Genomic DNA, 18,517 nt, shown 5'->3' on the forward strand with positions numbered 1-18,517 from the left:
GAAGTGATAGGTGGGCAGAGAAGAGAGAAAAAGAAAATGCTGATAAGAGGTTGAGTGGGGGGGCGGCTGAAGGCAGCAGACCGAAAACGGGGAAATCGTTTTCTTAGAGATTTGTGAATGAATTAGAATCTGTATTAAATCAAAATTGCCCTCTATTTGGTCTCACTTTTCAATCTGCAAATACATTTGTGTTAAAGACTCCCAATGGTAATGTGTCAGTATTACCAAAATGGCTACAAGAGGAACTGAAAAAGCTTAGGGTGTTTAATGCTTTCACAAAATACATAGATATTAAAAAAATGAAAAGTTACAAAAATATATAAACTTTAAATCAGGAATTTATATTGTGCCTTATCCCAAAACAGGTTAAACAGGTTTGTTTTGCTTTCATCAATGATTGCATCCAGTTCTTTCAATATTTACTTACAGTAGTTTAGTATAAGACTGTTTTGCATTTTCTAAAGCCAGTTTTAATCTGGGTTTTGGATTTTTGTCCCATCAATCTAACCTAAATTGAAATCTAGAGGATATTTCACAACCTAAGAGCTTTATAGCAAAAGCCACACATGGTAGTGGTAGTATCATACTGAGGGTCAGTTTCACTGCATGCCTGTGGCACCAATGCATTGCAGACAAGCTGCCACTTGTCAAAGGCATATTTACTCAAATATTAGGGACAGTGTATGAATATATCGGAGCCTGGAGACAATATCCACATACAAACATTTAAACCCTCACCACCCAGTTGCTATTTTAAAAATCACTGAAATTCTCTTTCAACATTCGTTTCGGTATCTCACTATGGGACACGACCCCAGCACCTGTCCCCCAGAAGCTCTATTACATTACGCCAGTCTTGACTGGCCGGCAGAAGTGACGTCGGCTCCAGGAGGAGGGGCTTCCTCCCAGTATAAATGCCTGATGTCACGCAAGCGATCTTCAGTCTTTTAAGCACACCTCTTCCTCGCTCCAGCCAGGAGGGTGATCTGGTGAGATACCTCACTCATGTTTCAGAGAACCAGGGTTAATTCCTTAACCTAAAGTTCTCTTTCAACATTCGTTTCAGTATCTCACTACGTGATGTGGCGACTCCCGTATTGCCAGATAAGCAGTTATATAAGTGTGGATCCCACGCCCAGAACTGTGTGAGCCAGAGTTGGTTCCGTGACATCCAGTCTATAGAACCTGGTGAAGGTGTGAGGAGTTGCCCAGCTGGCAGCATCACATACATCCTCCAAAGGTATACCCTGAAACAGTGCCCAGGATGAGGCCATGCCACGAGTGGAATGAGCTCGTAGATCTGCAGGGGGTGCAAGGCCTTTACTCTGATAGGCCATAGCAATAGCTCCGACTATCCAATGGGAAAGTTGTTGCTTTGTTAGAGGTTTCCCTTTATGTGGTGAAGCCCATGACACAAACAGCTGCTCAGATTTGGGAAAACCAGCTGTTTTCTTCACGTAGATCCGAAGCGCTTGCACAGGGCAGAGCGTATGCAGTCGTTCATGCTCCTGAGAGGAGAATGGTGGAGGGCAGAAAGCCATCAACTCCAAAGGGCGGCATGGCAAGGCCGGGTTAAAAACCTTTGGTAGATAAGCCGGATTGGGTTTCAGTAAAACCTTATGATTCCGCTCAGTAAACCGCATGCAGGAGGGGTTTACTGAAAAAGTTTGAATGTCGCTCACACATTTGGCAGAAACCAATGAGACTAACAAGGCTGTTACAAATCTCTACAAATAAAGCAGGTTGGAGAAAACTTGAGCTTTTCCACGTCAAAATATTTACAGTAAAAAGCATCACGCTTTCGCAATGGCCGTAATTTTTGAAGAATAACCCCGTCTACGTCATCACAAGTTCTCTCCTCGCCCCGCGCATTTTTTTTTTTTTCTGCTTCCGGCTTTCCACTTGTTTGGTTCGCCGGTCCTCCCTTGACTGGATTTTGGGCTGTTTGTAACTTTCTTAGCGAGGACTGGCGATCGCAGACTTGTTTCCTGCTGCGTTTTCCTTGACATCTCCGAAAGGTTTCAGTTTACCTTTATGGGGCTTGTAGGAGAGAGGACGCGGCAGACTCGCCTTCAGGTTGAAGGCAGGTTTCTTTTGGGTTCCAGGTGTTCCTAAAGCACTCGTGTTACCGGTGAAAATGAAGGGTCCTGGAGTTTTCTGGGCAGATAAAGCAGAAGACTTGGAGGCGGCCCGCTTTGCTACGTCTGCAGTCGGTTTTTTTGGGGTACTGGAGGTGACATATGGCGACATCCGTGCAGGTGTCTTCACCTCTTGAACTCATTATCGAGTGTAGCCTCCGAGAATCGGACATTGACCCTGCGGGCAGAAAGGACAGAGGGTCTGAACTGACCGTCTTCTTTTTGTGCGGGTTTTTTTGAAGGGATATTACTGGCTGTGAGCAAAGTGTGGCGACGGTTTTCCTGGCCCGGTGTCTTGTTGCCGGGGACGGGGCTGAACATGGTGGCACGAGCAGAATCAGCTTCCACCTGCAGTTACATTCTGAATAGAAGGTCAATGGTGAAGGCTACTGGCCAGTCAAGACTGGCGTAATGTAATAGAGCTTCTGGGGGACAGGCGCTGGGGTCGTGTCCCATAGTGAGATACCTCACTCATGTTTCAGAGAACCGGGGTCAATTCCTTGACCTAAAGTTGTTTGTTTTACAACCTCTTCGGTTAAAAGAGTTTAACCGAATAATTAAAATTTCAAAATCTATGAGATTGTGTAAGTAAACATTCAAACTAACTTCATAAGTCGTAAACAGAAGGAAAAACCTTCTCGTTTTACGGCAGGGTGGACATGTTTCAAGGCAGAAGAATATGCAGCCAGGCTACAAGCAAAACAAAATACGTTGGAAAAGATTCCCTAAAAATGCTGTAGATACTTCCTGTTATATCATTCACAGAGACTATAGTTGCAGATCTTTTGAGTTTCTTTTCTTTTGAGTTTTCAAAGTTGGTCAGACTTGTTCCACTAAATCCTCCAAACATCTCAATAAAAACCTTTTTTTATACAGTCGTAATATCCCAATACATTGGCCACTGACTTGAAGTTCACCACAAAAACTGCAAGTCATTCACAACATCACTGCCTGTTGTCGTAGTCAATAAAAGTTTTTCTTTTATTAAAATAGGTCAATTTTAGTCAATAAAAATTGACTAAAATTTTTATTGACTAATTTAAAATAGGTAGGGAAGAAAAAAAATATCTTATTTCCCAGCTATCTGCATTTAAATGTGGGCAGAGTTGGAAAGTATGATTCAACAGAAATGTCCAACTAACATGCCCCCATTTTATCTGTCTCAGTCTGGTCTTTGCCTCCGATTCATCCACATCTTTTTCCACTTCTTTGTCCATGCCACGTCGTTTATTCTGTGGTTGATGATGCGTCATGAAATTCGCCTCCTCCACAGCTTGGCTAAGACTCAAAGACATCTAACGTTAGTCCCAGACATCAAAACTATTTATCTTGCAGTACCAAACACGTTGGTGTTACCTGCAAAGAAAAAAAAAACCCTTAACTGATAAAAGAGGAGACCTAATGAGGTGGTTGCTCATTTTCTTGGAATTCAGTTTTTTTTTCTCATGTAGCAGTAAGTGTGGGATGATGTACGGCAAGCCGGAGGTGTTAAATTAAACACAGATATGCTTCCAGAGTGAGGGGGCCCCGGCTCACATTCTGTGGAGTTGTTTGAAAGAACTGATTTGTTTTTTCTGAAACATGCTAAAGTATATCTTAGTAAATTAGAATAACATAAAAACATTCTTTATTTTAATGATGCAGTTCAAATTCATGTATTATACAAATTAAATACACAGAGTCTGACACAATGCATGTGTTTGTTTCTGCTAATCTTTATGATTGGGTTACTGCTAATCAAAAACAAACTTCAATTTATCAAAAAAAACATCAACTACATAATAAAAAAATCACAAAACAAAAATGTTATATTTTGGCTTTTTTTTTTTTGGCTTACACGATCTTGAGAAAATTGACTTGGCAGTTGTCCATCACTCCTTGACACCCGTCACAACCAGGGTGAGTCAATAAAAGGTCATTGCTAAAGAAGCTGACTGTTTCTCGAGTATATTAGTTGTAAGTCGAGTAGAAGAAAAGCGTGAGGTAGAACTTTTCTGTTTCCGGTAAATGTGATATTTATATTAGGATCGCTTTTAACACATGAACATACTGCTTCAAGGTATGTCTGTGTACATTATGTGCACTCAACACTTGGTTGAGACTCATTTTGCATGAATTACTACAAAACGCAGCATGCTGTGGAGGCAATCAGTCTGTTGTTCTGCTGAGGTGTTCAGAAAGCCCAGAGAGCTTTAAAAGCAGCTTTTAGCTCGTCTGTGTTTTCGGATCCGGTGTCTCTCGTCTTCCTCTAAACAATAGTTCATAATTTCTCTCCGAGGTTTAAATCAGGACAGTTTGCTGGCCAATCAGTCACTATGGTCATTAAAGCAGGTATTCTTGATGGGAAGTGAAATCAGCTTTTCCATAAATCTTGAAAAGCAATAAGAGTGTTGCACCCTGGAAATAGTTAATTTAGATTATAATTTTTTTAAAGTTATGGATAAAACACTACATTAATTTACATAATGTATTTTATTTGCAAATTATATGCAGACACACAGACAGGCAGGTAGACGGATTTTATTGTAGATTATGCAATTTTATTGTTTAAAACATTATGTCTAGTTATTTTTGTTCAGGCGCATAAGTCTTACAGAATTTGAGGTATGTGCTATGTCACTGATAGAATCAAAAGTAGAAAAAGAAACTCTGTAATGTGACTGTCTGTGTATCCATGAGTATAACATAACATTTCTGTGAAAAAAAAAATTCTGAAGGTTTTATGTAATATTTACATTTTCTGAAAAACTGAATTTGGACTTCCATTAGCTGTAAGGCATAAGCATTAAAGTTAACAGAATTTAAATATATCACTCTCTGTGTAATTTTTCCCAGAGATAACAGGGAAAAACCACAAATAATAACAAAAAGGTCTCAAACTCTCTCAAGTTCCCCAAGATAATTAACTTTAAATTGACTTTATTTGAGACTTTTCCCTGTCTAAATTGTTACTTAATTGATATAATATTGTTTAAAAGATATTTCTTGTTAGCACTGCTTAATTTCATGCGTTTTCTTTCATTCCATCTTTCTCCACTGTGTTGGCCAGGACTTTGGTTCAGCTTGCAAGGTTTTGAATGCAGTTCATGTATAAATTAACATCATTACTAAAATAATTTATAAGAGCATCAGTTAGTCCTCTCACAGGGCTGCTTTGTTTCCAGGGTCAGACCTCACTGACACCATGCTGAATGCCAAGCAGACCCTGCAGCAGCGCCAAGGAGCTCAGGGCAATGTTTTGGCACTGATCTGCCAGAGACAGAAGCGAGACAACCGGGTTTGGCAAAGGGAGAGTGGAGGTCAGTGTGATGGCTGGTATTTGGAGAGCATTGCACATGAAGTGACTCACCACATGAAGGATATGAGTAAAAATGAAGCTAAGCTGAGGCAGACGGTTAATGGTTACTTTGTTCTTTTCTGTTTTAAGAGCCGTCTGAAAGTCAAATAGTGAAACAAAGTTACTTTATTTGTGATAAGCTGGCCAAATCCCCTTTCTCTCTCTCAATACCAAAGGCAAACAGGACCTAATTACTGTCGCTGCTGCTTTTCTCTCCTCTATCAGGGTCATCCTAATGGAGATGTGATTTTGCACATATTGACAGTGAATGCTGTGGGACGCCGAGCGTGAGAGGACTGGTTCGTTTTATTACGATTGACTGCTGTTGATTTTCTACTAAATGCTGCACTCATGCGTTAAAAGGAGACATTATTTATGTTGATTTTAGTTTTTAAAACTGGCCCTCAGGACTATGTCTGATATATATGTTGGTAATTATTTGTGCAACCTTTGTTTTACCAAAATAACCTTTCTAAACATTTGTAGTTTAGGAGAAGAGTAAAAGAAATAGAGGAATCCTTTTGTTCAACATCAGCATTAAGATCAAAAAAATTGCCTTTAGTTACATTGTTGTGAAGTTTGTTCCAATTACCGGTAGATTACTTATTTTATTGCTTGTTTGTTACACTTGAGTGTTTCAGATCATTAAGACGTAGTTTGATTAGAGAAACAAAGCAGAGTCATAAATATAGAAAGCAATTTTCAAAATTAACTTAAAAAAGTTATCCAAACTAACCAACCAGCCTGATGTCAAAAAGAAACTGCCTCTTCAACCTGATGAGTAAATGATAAAGAGGTTTTTTTGCATCAATGTGGAAGAATTTTGTCTCCATTCTCACTTGCAGAATTAGTTTTATGTAGGGCTGTTTCCAATCAATCGATTTGATTGATTTATCAAATTTTCTGTCTTGTAAAGATGTAATTTTCAAAACATTTGGATGTTTGTTTTTTTTTACAAATGCACTTCTAGGGTTTCCATAGTTCAGACTGATGTTATCCAACCCAACAACTAGCAGCTTGTGTGACAACCATGTTGTACAGCTTAAAGAAGGAATGATTGAAATAAAAGCCAGTTTTCAAAATATATTTTCTCATTCTATATTTTTTAACAGAAAACAGTGAAGAAAAAAAATTTTAAAATCAGAAATTGCATGTGGGATAAAAACAAATCCGAGATTTACTATTGAGCCATAAAGCCCAGCCTCAGTTTTACATCAGATATAATTGGACACAGAACTTTCAGAAGGTTTCACTGATGTCTCGTCATACCAAATAATATTTTCCAAAAGCTGTTGGAGATCATCAAGATGTTTTCTAACAGATGTGCAATTTTGAGTTATTTTTGATCAGGTGGGGTTTTTTGCCTTGAAACTCTCCTATGGAGGTCATGTTGCCTAATCTGTTCCCCGTTGTTCAGTTATAAACACTGACCTCAACTAAGGCAAGTGAGAGCTGCTTTAAATGTTGTTCATTCAGGTTAAGTTCAACCAAGTTTGTCTGATGTCAAAATTTGTCTTATTTGCAAAAAAAAAACAGAAGTTGGTGCACACTGTTTCTTTACACTATTTCTGAATGTTTTGTCTTTTACTACTAATAACCCTACAAAACTGATGTTATCAGGAAGAGGAAAAAAATGCATCTGTCACCAAGACACCAGTTATTATGAATTTTGATTTCAAGGTGTTGCTGTTGACCAATCAGAACAGCCGGCGTGTTGCGTTTACCTGGAAGCGGTGAAAGTCTGAAGGCTTGAAGTCATTGGGTGAGCATCCACACCAGTCCACGATGTGCTTGTACTGGCATTTGCAGCCCAGTTTACGGTTCCAGTTGGTGATGCGCAGGTTGTTGTCCACCATGCTCTCGCAGTGGGCGCTGTTCTCCAGCACAGTGTGGAAGAACGACTGGGAAATGAGGGGCAAAAATAGGCGGCGAGATAAGGAGGGAAAAATAAAAGAGATGGAAAATTAGAAAACTGTGCGCCTGTTGCTTTTTCACATAATCCACTTGACAAGAGGAAATAAGATTGGGAGCAGGAAAAAAATGGATTTACTACAGCTCTTGATAAACATTCAATTTCCCTGCAGAGGTTTATGTTGTTTCCCCCCAACCTGAGTTAATGGCTGCTAGGTTAGGATCTTAAGTCTTGCCCTCACTCTCAGACTCAGTGTCCGCCTTTGAGTCATCTCACATTAACAAAAGGAGAACAGTGTGACTGTTGTTTGTTAAATGATGCAGTGCAAATACAAAGCAGGGCCTGCAAGTTAGAGAGTAAAAAAAAAAAAGATGTGACCTTGTCTGTGTTTGTGTGCTGGCCTGTGTTACCTCAGCAGGCAGCAGCGTGTACGCGTAGAATCGCTTCATGTTGGTGACCAGATCGTCCTTGGAGTTGATCACATATTCCACAAACATGCGGTTGAGGAGGAACCAGTCAGAGCCGCCGTCCACAGAGATGCCTTCTGGGATTTTTCGGTCACCCAGCCTCCACATGTGAGTGTCACACTCATAGAAGAGGCGATCCAGACCCTGCTTACGGATGAACCTAATAGAGACGAACAGGACGGTCTGGTCACACAGCTGACTACTGGACAAAAATCTTCTTTCATGAGATAAAGAAAAAGTACAAAAATGTGTCTAAGATTTTTTTTTCTTGGCAATTATTCTTAGAAAATGGTTTCACATTTGTGAGAAAAATGTGGGTTGAGTCTATGTGATGGTTACCAATCCTAAACAGTGCCTCTTTAGGCTCCGTTCACACGGAAGGCAAATGCGACCCAAATCTGGGGTTTTCCCCAAAATGCGACTTATATCCAGCTTTTTCAACGCTGTCTGAACACACCAATCTTTTCAACCTCCAAAAAAATCCGATCTGTGTCACTTCCATGTGTGCTACTGATTCGGATACATATCCAATTGTTTTCAAAGCGTCTGTTGTCTTAACTGTCACGCTGCATTTAATCTGACTTTTATGTCATTGATGTGAGACGTGTCATAATTCGGCACCAGACGAAGCCACATGTGGTACGTCGGGATGTAAAAAATGTCTGAAAATTACAATTGTGAACTTATGAAAGAAGTGCTTCACTGAAGCGCATCACAATCAGACCACTGCTGGGTCTGACTACACATCCAAACCGATTTCTCTACAGAAGTTGCAGTCAATGTTCCACAAAAAGCCATCGCTATTAGTTATGCTTTCTTATTAGCGTTCTCCATGTTGTTATAATTTTGTGACATTGTTGGCTATAAACATCAAAATCGTTCAATAAACTCCTCCATCCATTATGACTTCTGTAAACAATTCTTGCTGAATGACATCAGTGTTTTTCTTCTGCGCATGTGGGTCACTTTGGGGACGTAAACCGGTCACACAGAAATCTCATTTCGGTCGAGCTTAATTAGTAGTATAAATAAAAAAACAAAAAATAAGATCAGAATTGTGCACCAAGAACTGCTATGTGGATTTTATTCTCTATTCAATTATCTATACTATAGGTTACACCTTTGAGACAACATTTCCATCCTTGTTCCAAACCCAATATGAAACCTAATTCCCCATCTATTTTGGAGACACTCCTCTCTTAAAGATACAAAAAATGTGAGCAAACGGCACAATAAATTCACACAGAAATACTGCACAGAGAGCTGGGCAGCTACAACTTCTCACTAAATATTTCACTACACCCGCTGCAGTAACAGTGACAGCCTACAGACACAGCAGGTGGTGTTACTCCTGCGAACAGATCAAGTGTTGGATGCGGGGAGTCAAATTTAGGTCAGGCAGGTCAGACTGCACCCTCTGCTATCTGAATGGTGATGTGTTGAACCGGTGCCACACGCTCAGACATTAATCTTTGTAGTAAAGAGGTTAGAAGCGATTAATGCAATCGTTGAGATGTTTGATTTAATTAGTCGTGCGCGTATTTTAATAAACAAGAAGCTCTTCTGTCAGAGAGAATCACGTGATCAGACACAGCGGCCACAATCACAAAAAGGTACCGCTGAGTCACACTGACTCATGCGTGCTTGCGGGACATTTGTTCCCTCTGCTTTGGGTCTTTCTGCCCACGGTGCTGAGCGATGAGTGGCCGACCACGAGGGCGCGACCGGGCAGAGAGAGGGGTGGCGTCAGCACCGAGCGGCGCTCTGGCAGCAACCTCTCCTCACCAAGAAGGTTAATTAATGGAGCCCACAGATGGGGGCTAATTGTGTTATGATTCACTGTCCACGTTGTGTTGGCACACGAGCTGCAAGTGTGGGTGCGAGTGTGGAAAAGAGACAGAAGGAAGGAGAGGGCTGCTAGAAGTGAGGTTAAAAAGGAAGATTCAAAATGTACACCTTACCTGGCATTGTCCCGGCCGTGGGACTTAATGAAATTCAGGTCTCTGTACTTGGACAGGAACGCCACCAGCTGGTTATTGTTCCTGAAATAAAAAGAGAATGACTTACTCTTGACTGGGAACATATGGTGGGCGCTGTATAATGGAGGGAAATTGATTCTCCAGCACAAATTATAGGTTTAATGACTTTTTGGAGGACAGTTACGCAAATGGGTTCATCTGTTACAGTCTGGTTGTAAAAGACGCCTTAAAAAATATATAAATTATGCTGCATTTCTAATTAGCAAACGCCTGAGAACAACACAGAGAGAACAAAGTGTAACAAACGGAGAGTTGAGACTGAGAACTCAAGATGCTTTGTGAGACATGCGCCTGCCTCGACTTTGACTCATGTTTGTCCGAGTTTTGAACTAATTCAGGTTTTAAGTCGACTCTGTAAGTGCTGGAACATCCACTGCACCAAAGAGAGAAAGCGATGCTGTTGGCTAAAAATAAATGAGAAGTTTACAGACATTTATCAGTGGTACAGAGCCATTAATCTTTGGCCTTCAATAATATATTCACTCCCTCAAAGCTCTAAACAAGTGTGTTATGGTTTGTGGATTGGTAGGATGAAAGTGCGTGCCTGAGGTAGGCAGAATCATATTAACAGTGATTTATAGAGGAAAAAGTGTATTACAATCTAAAGATTGGTAAACTGGCACAAAGTGGGCAAAATCATGTAAATGTGTGTTTCTCTACCTGGAACTCAGGGATCACTGTCTGCATGTTTTAGGTGTTTAACGGCTGTCAAATACCTGACTTAAATAAATGTCTGATTGACAGAATGCTAAGGACGCAATGCGACCAAATGAATCAGATGTGCTGAAGCTGAGATGCATCTAAAACATGAGATATGACACAAACTGTAAACCGTAACTGGATTGTTACTGATAAACACAAGGAGACAACTTACGACAATAGACCTCCATACACATACCTGAGCCTGTATGTATAATTTTGACTCAGTTAATGAAAATCCACAAAAAATATTTTCTGCACCCAGTTTTTTGCTGCATAATTGTTTGAATCTGGGCAAAGAATGAATTACAGTAAACATTTATCAGGGAGAAGGTTGACTGATTAAGTTATCCAGGTGAGGGAAGGGAGTGATAACCCCGTTTTTCAAAACTCCTCAAAAATCACAGAGGAAAAAAAATGAAAAAACAGGCCTTGCTACTTCTGTTTCACAGCATCTTGGAAATGTGAGTGATGGGGTCCTTCATGGGTCCTTGTGTTTAAGCTCTTATTGCTGCTTTAAAACAGGGAGAAAGAGATGATGTATGTTCAGCCATCGTTCATAAATTCATCTTAAGCCGGTGTCAGGCAGATCGGATGTGTCTTCTGAGGGATAAATTCATTAAAAATAATGACTAAGGACGGAAATCCTTTTAAAATTCAAATCTGGCATGCTCTAGCTCCGCGCGGTGTTGCTGCTAAAGGAGAATTGACCAGCCACGTGCTCCTAATATTCGCGTGTCGGCACCGTTAAACAATGAAATAGATGTTTCCTTTCTAACTTTAAATGCATTCCCAGCTTCCATTTCACATTAAAGTTTACAACCCTCCACATTACAGCAATATAAACTCATTTGGAGTTGCAGCTGGCTTCTGTGAGTGTTTGTAATGCCACAAAACCAAACTTATAAATCTCCTGTCTTAAGTGAGCACAGAAATATCCCCCCTTATGTCGACAACAACAGCTTCTTAAATTCCAAACTGCACATACATCAAGCAGAGGACTCGACTGGCAGGAACAGCTCAAACATTCCTAAGCAAAAAAGGGGTGGGGGGAAGATTTGACATTTTATACAGGAATATTTGAGGTTTTAAAGGGGATCACTGAAGGACTTCAAGTCACACATACCAATCAATTAAAGATGTTGCCTGTGCTACTCCTCCACTTCCTTCAAGCTGTTAAAAGCTATTTAGGGTTACACAAAAGACCGTGTCGCTATCCGCTATTTTGATCAATGCCTCCACGCTGCTCTGAAGCTGTAGAGGGGTCTGCTTCCACCAAGACATGGGCCAGACAGGCTAAAAGCTTTGCTCTGCAGGCTCTGCCCCAGTCAATGGCTCCAACATCTCATCTGCGCCGGAGCCTTTCACGACGGCTGGGATTGTCTTTCTGAAAAAGAGCAGTGAGGCTCAAGGATCAGTGGGGGGAGAGACAAGTGCATATTAATGTCATTTTCCCCTGAAGGAGCAATTTCACAGCCTGGGGGGTTTATCTTAGGAGGTCTTGAGCCATAAAGTCTAACGGATGATGTGCTGCACAGACCTCTGTCTCCGTCGCAGCTCCCCCCAACAACTCCTGCACACGCTGTCTATCTGCTGGTATGCACACTGGCAGTGCAGCGTACAGTCCTTGCGCACAGACACACAATGCCTTCAGGCAGGAGTGCACACACACACACACACCCCGACAGAAGCAGGGGAATTCATGTCAAGCTCCAGATTTGCCACCTGAGTGGTCACCCTGTCCACTGGGTGCAGTTTGCTAACTGTCAGCCCTGTGGCCGCCCTGTCTCGCAGTGCTGTTCACACACAGAGACACACTCGTACCTCAGAAAGCCTTGTGCAGGTCTTTATAGTGCTTAACCTTTCAAATGTTGATTCATTGCATCCACAAATTGTAATGTATTTACTAGGATTGTTTTTTTTTTTTTGCCACAGCCCAACACAAAGATGGGCAAAAGCAGGAAGTAGAAAGGAATGGATACTCGGATTTTCAAAACCTTTTATGAATAAAAAAATGGAGAGCTGAGTGAATGCCTAAAATGATTCACTCAGCTTCAGTGTAATGCAATTTTAGGTAGTTTTAATAACAATCCTTTACTGTAAATCTTTTGAGGTTTGTCTGTACCAGATATTTTTCTGTTACGCTAATTTTTTTAAGACTTGCCACAGCTTCTCAACTTTTAGGTCTGGACTTTGACTAGGTCCTTGTGACACCTGGACATTTTTATCAGCCACTTACAAGTTTGTCGTTCTTCCCTGTTCCAGCAAAAGAAAACACTCCCCGAGCATGATGCTTCCACTACCATGTTTCATTGTGGTGGACTGTTGGTATAACAGGAAACAGGACTATCCAAAGAACAAAAATGAGAAAGTAATATTATTTACAGGGTTATATATGAGATCTGAAACCTTTTAGACTTCCGTTTGACATCTGTGCAACCCCTGTGACGCAGCACAGTCTCACCCTCTCAGGCGCCTTTTCTGTGCTGTTGCGTTTTTCTCACACAGAGCAACATGCTCAGTAACTCGCTGCTTCCTCTGGTCATCAGGCTGGGCAGCTTCTTGTCATAGTGCCCCAAATGAACAGCTGTTGTAACTACATGATGCAGTTCGGGCAACGTGGTCTACTTTAAAACTGCATATTCAAAGTAAAAAAAAAAAATAATCAAAGTGTGAAATCGTCTGACGCTTCCTGCACAACTGAGTCTAGTCTCCTGGGCTTTTCAGTATCACAACTTCCTTAGTTGCCTGCCAGATGTTTTATATATAGGCCAAAGAGTAGCTTCTGCTGTATGCTTAGCATCCCCTACATTGATTGTGGCAACACCCAAAGAAGAGTTATGACTTTACTTCTTGTCACAGAGCTGTAGAGTGCAGGGTCATATTTTGGAAAGTCTATGATTGTATCATACGCTTTCTACATAACATCTTCTCTAACAAACCACTTAGTTTAAGTCAGAGACAGGTGACTCTGTCTACTAATGCTAGGTATCCTTGTTTTTTTTATGGACTCTATCATAATTTTACTACTTCTTGCAGACATCAAATCCGAACAAAGTAGAGGTGACAAAACGTGATTGTGTCTGCTGTGAGGAGAATCGTAACAATGAGGCACAGGTTCCTCCACTCATCACTGTTTTTCCAACAGGATCTACAATCACCTCACTTTGATAGAGTGAGTCACGTTTATTTTCCAAATCAGGAATGGCATCCACAAGACTGAAGCTCCGCAATTTTATTACCCCACATGAATACCATGTGATGCCGATGAGTCAATCATTGCCCCACAAAGCTGTGACTTCAAAAAAGCAGCGGTAAAGTCTATAAAAGTTTTTTTCTTTTTTTAAAGGAGCCGGCAGAGATTAAAGCTGGCAAAGAGGGCGTGTAACTCATCCTCCACCCCGACTGGACTCACACAGACACCAATGCAAACATGGATGCTATATCTCCCCGGTGGACACACAGCAGCCTCTCAACCAGCGACTCTGGGATTGCCTTTGAGAGCCATCCATGCGGCAGAACAGACATTATCAGGGAATTAGCGAGGAAATAATGCTTGTCTCCAGTCCCACTGATAACAACAATAACAGTCAGGCAGTCCAGGGCCGAGGGGCGCCCCCCCCGCATTCCAGACTGGAACAACGCACGGCATTCACACCGGCGACAACATTTAGGGACAAAAATGATTGTATTTGTAGGAAGCAGCAGCTCAAGCTTAAGTTTATGAGGTGAATTTATTGGCTGGATGACGGCTCAGGAGGTGGAGTTTTCTTTTCATGCTTGCTACAAATTTTCCAGATACAAAATTCTATGTTTCTTTGCCGATTAATTTAACAAATCACTATGTGTATGGACGCCTAACTGTCCCACAATTCATTCATACTCTCATAAAAAAGATTCAAAGCATGTTGCATTCTGCAAAGTCTTACATTTACCCAAATATAGTTTACTCTGTTTGAAATATAGAGTAATACAAAATTGCCCCTCCCCTACGTGCTGCTATTGATTGCAGGCCTATGGAAGGCCTCTGCACTTTTCAATCAAAAAAGACAAAATTATCTCTTTGGAAATTTTTCAAACACAGAAGCCCAGAGGAGCACCGACCATCACTTGTATAAGTTAGAAAACCAGGAGCAGCATTTTTTATCAGCAGGTTCTCTACTTATAAAAAACCACAGCAGATGGCTAGATTCAACAATCAGGTAATATAAGTTAGTAGTATTCGTGTTACTTTATGAAGAGCTGCAAAATCTTTCAATAATCTCAACAATAAGCATGTAGCATTTCTTCTTTTTACCCATCTTTGCTATAGGTAGCACAATCACAGCTATACTGTAGTAATGTCAAGTTCTTTTTTTCAGCAGAACATATAATCACTGCTTTTCATGTTTTAAATAGAAGCAATTTGGTAATGTTGAACTTTTTTGTGATATTACTGTGAAGTTGTGGTATTCTTACTCATGGTTATCATAGTGGCCTTTGACTATCACAGCACAAACAGACATGCTAAAAAAGCACGTAATTGTTTCTTTTTAGGCTGCAAAATCATGAGCAACACACAAAACGTGTTTCAAGGAGAAAATAAACCATCGAAGCTCAGCGTAATTGCATTGTATAAATCCATCAACGTTATTTTGTTTGGTGCCTTTAATTATTCAGCTAAATATTAGTCTAGTTAAGAACTGTAATATAGTAGCTTTGATGGTCCTCGAAGAAGCTCTCTATCCGCTGATGTTTTTGAGAGAGTGAGTACAAAATAATAATGTAGAGCTGCTTGTTACACAGAGAAAATATAAATTTGTATTTTTTTTTCTCTCAGATTCCCTCCTGAAGATAGGAGACGGGGTTGTCAACTGGAAAAAAGGCTGAATGGGTCTCAGCTTGTTGCTTGAGGGCACTTGAGCAGCAATGGGCTCACTCTCACTTAGGCTTGAACCCAGACCTGGCACTTACAGGAAAAAAAATTAATAAAAAAAGATCTGCAAGTTCAACTCAATAAAAACACGCACTTCGCAGACTTGGTTAAAGACATGCCTTGGCTACACATGCACTTCCTAAGCAAAGATATAAGAGTGCAATTTCCATATTTTCATATTGCATGGATCCAAATCGTGCAGTTTCCTCTCATTCCCCTCCTCTAACCGCCTATTCGTTCTCCTTTTCCTGTCATTTCTGCCTCTCTGCTCCTTCTTTCGCTCCATCAATCGTTTCGTTTCCCAGCAGACGGGGCTTAAAAACCTCCACTGTCAGCCGTTTTCCTAACACCAACACCCTCCACATGCAAATGATAGAAAATAATAATAAAAAAAAAAAACCAGCACACTCACAAATACGTTTAATCAGACGGCCTAACAAGCGTTTAGAGAGAATAAATCTGCACAACTTTGCACAAACAGCGGCTGAGACCAGAACTAAGATGGCAGCATACAATTTGTGCAAACAGTATTGATGCAGAGATACAAAAGAAAAGCATGCCATTGATTAGGCCAAAACAGATGAGACTGAACCAGCCCATCATCCGAATCCACATGTGCTCCAGCATCTTCGCTCCAGCTGCAGAGACATCGCGGCTTTTCACCCGGTGGCCATTACAGCTTGTCTAAATTCAACTGGTGGACATCTGGCTGTGCTGAGGAGATAACTCTCTCCTTAATAGGGGGATTTTAATTGGCTGCTGTGGAGCTACATCAAAAACCCAGCAGACCCTCAAGTCCCAGAAGGACTGTAAACTCACACCAGTGATGAAAATTTCTCCTCCAAAAGGCTATTTCCATGACTTCATGTCTCGCCTGTGTAGACTTTGCAGCAGTTAATTACACTTTACAGCTTCCTAAGTGGGATGTTTTTGAGTTGGAGGGATGATTCTTGGACGACGAGGTCCACAACAGACCTGGAAAGTCAATGGGTATTGACCTTAGGCAATTAAATCGCAGTAAGTTAAACATGTAAACTGTTCAATGTTGTGAGAACTAGAAGGCAGACGCTTGGAAAAAAAGGGTAGGAATGAACAGTGTTTAAGAAAGCAGAGGTGCTACATCATCGATCTGTTTGGTTTGACTGTATTTAAAGCTCACAGTTAACGACAGAAGCATAGACTGGAGAGTATCGGATTACTTGTGCATTGACTCAGAGTGGGATAGTACTGCGGTGACAAGATGCTTTTAAGGAAAATCCTTTTCTACATTACACTGCAATATCTTCACTGTGACCTCATGTCTTTATTTTAAAGATGCCAACATTTCTTACTACAGAATAGTATTCTATGGCAAAAATATTGTTCTTGTTATGTTTAAAGGTGGTTTTGATCAATAGTGCTCTGGGACATTGTTTTTTTTGTTGTTGTTTTATAGATTTTTAGTCCAGTACCTGGCTATTTCAGATCGTTGTAAATCTGGTAAATTCAGTCATATGACTCGTACATAAAGGCTGTTATAGTATGTAGCCAATACTAACAGTGATCACCAAAGGTGGTTGTCATAACCCCACAAGGTGTAGCAAACCAACAAGAATTGTGTTTTAATTTCCACCTCAAAATAAAAGTAAAACACAAAAATACAGTTTTAAAAGCATTTTGAATTTATGTCCTAATTCTTAAAAGAAATGAAAGACACCATTCACAAATGAATAAAAACAATATTTTGGCAGTCGATGTTGTCTTGTTGCACCTGTTTCTACTGACTTAACATATTTTATACTCATTTGACAAATCTAAAGTATTTTCTTGTTTTATAGTTCAATGGAAGCTGAACGGTTCTGCTCTATTTTTCCTACTCACTGACTATAGTCTCTTATTGTTAAGCTATGCTAGCTGCTCTGACTGCACTAGTAAGAAAGTAAGACCCTACAGCATCTGCTCCTAATATAAAAATCAGCTGTATAAGGAAGTCAGCAAAACATCTTGAATGCTGTTCTTATGTGTTTTGCTTAGGACAAATGCTTTTAAGAAAATAAGAACTAACATCTAAAAATTCTGATCCACGTTTCCTAACACAGAACAGAATGGGAAGATTACTCATCTTTATGGAGCCCTGCATATCTTTATTTCAGCCTCCAGGCTTTTACTGTAACGTGAGGTCCTGTGTTACCTGATAGGATAGTCGGCAGCACTGAGATTGATGAAAAAATCCCAGCTCCAGTCCCTTATGGCCAGCAGGTCAGCCATGCTGTGCAGGTACATGGTCAGCAAACTGGCTCCCCCCCAGATGGTGGCCATGCGCCAGGGCGTCACCCTCACGTTGGGATACTGAGAAGCGAGGGCCTGCACCTGCCTGTGCAGGTAGTTGGAGCGCTGAAAGAGAGAGGGGAAACAAATTGTGTTTTGGAGTCGCGTGGCTCCTGTTTTAGACCGTGTTTCAGGTTCTCTGCAGCTCACCTGGTCGACGTGGATGTAGTAGAAGTGAGAGGTGTGGTAGATGGCTTTGAAGAGACGTTGGAACTGGCGAGAGGCTCGTCCGTGAATCACCAGAACAAAAGCTATTCTCACTGGTTTCAATGGAAAGCTCTCCACAGAGTCTTCATCCCACTGGATGTTCACATTGGCTTTACCTTCACAGGTTGACAGACAGCAAAGAGGTTTGTATTATTCATGGGAAATTACTAAATCAAACCAGAATAAAGAGAGTAAATGCAAAGAATGAGTCATAGTAATTTTTTTAGGGTCAGCTACATTAGAGAAATTAGGCCAAAGAGTCTTTTTTGTCCGATCCTTTTTATCTGTTTTGGGCAATTTTACCTATTTTTATCAGGCACATTTGAAAGTTAATGTTTGAGACCACAAGGATAAATGATTCCAGGCTGTTTCTAGACAAAATATGTATTTTAATATGACAGGTAAAAGAAAAAGACAACACTGAGATAGTGCACTCTTGCTACATAATGTCAAAGAAGCTAAAGGAAATAAAGAAAAATAAGCGTAGAAATGTTAT

The 18,517-nt window shown here is 40.7% G+C and overlaps 1 protein-coding gene across 1 annotated transcript in view; it reads right to left on the reverse strand.

Moving 5' to 3' along the window:
* The window catches only part of LOC102226730 (xylosyltransferase 1), a 112,940-nt gene that overhangs the window by 36,593 nt on the left and 57,830 nt on the right, over window positions 1-18,517 (reverse strand). Inside the window, exons 3-7 of the mRNA XM_023334238.1 lie at window positions 17,965-18,137; window positions 17,678-17,880; window positions 9,816-9,896; window positions 7,798-8,014; window positions 7,200-7,376 (exon numbers count right to left, since the gene is read on the reverse strand). Coding sequence (XP_023190006.1) covers window positions 7,200-7,376; window positions 7,798-8,014; window positions 9,816-9,896; window positions 17,678-17,880; window positions 17,965-18,137 — 851 coding nt within the window. The remainder of the gene's footprint in view (window positions 1-7,199; window positions 7,377-7,797; window positions 8,015-9,815; window positions 9,897-17,677; window positions 17,881-17,964; window positions 18,138-18,517) is intronic.

This window comes from Xiphophorus maculatus, chromosome 5 (assembly GCF_002775205.1).
Source record: "Xiphophorus maculatus strain JP 163 A chromosome 5, X_maculatus-5.0-male, whole genome shotgun sequence".
NCBI classification, from domain to species: Eukaryota; Metazoa; Chordata; class Actinopteri; order Cyprinodontiformes; family Poeciliidae; genus Xiphophorus; species Xiphophorus maculatus.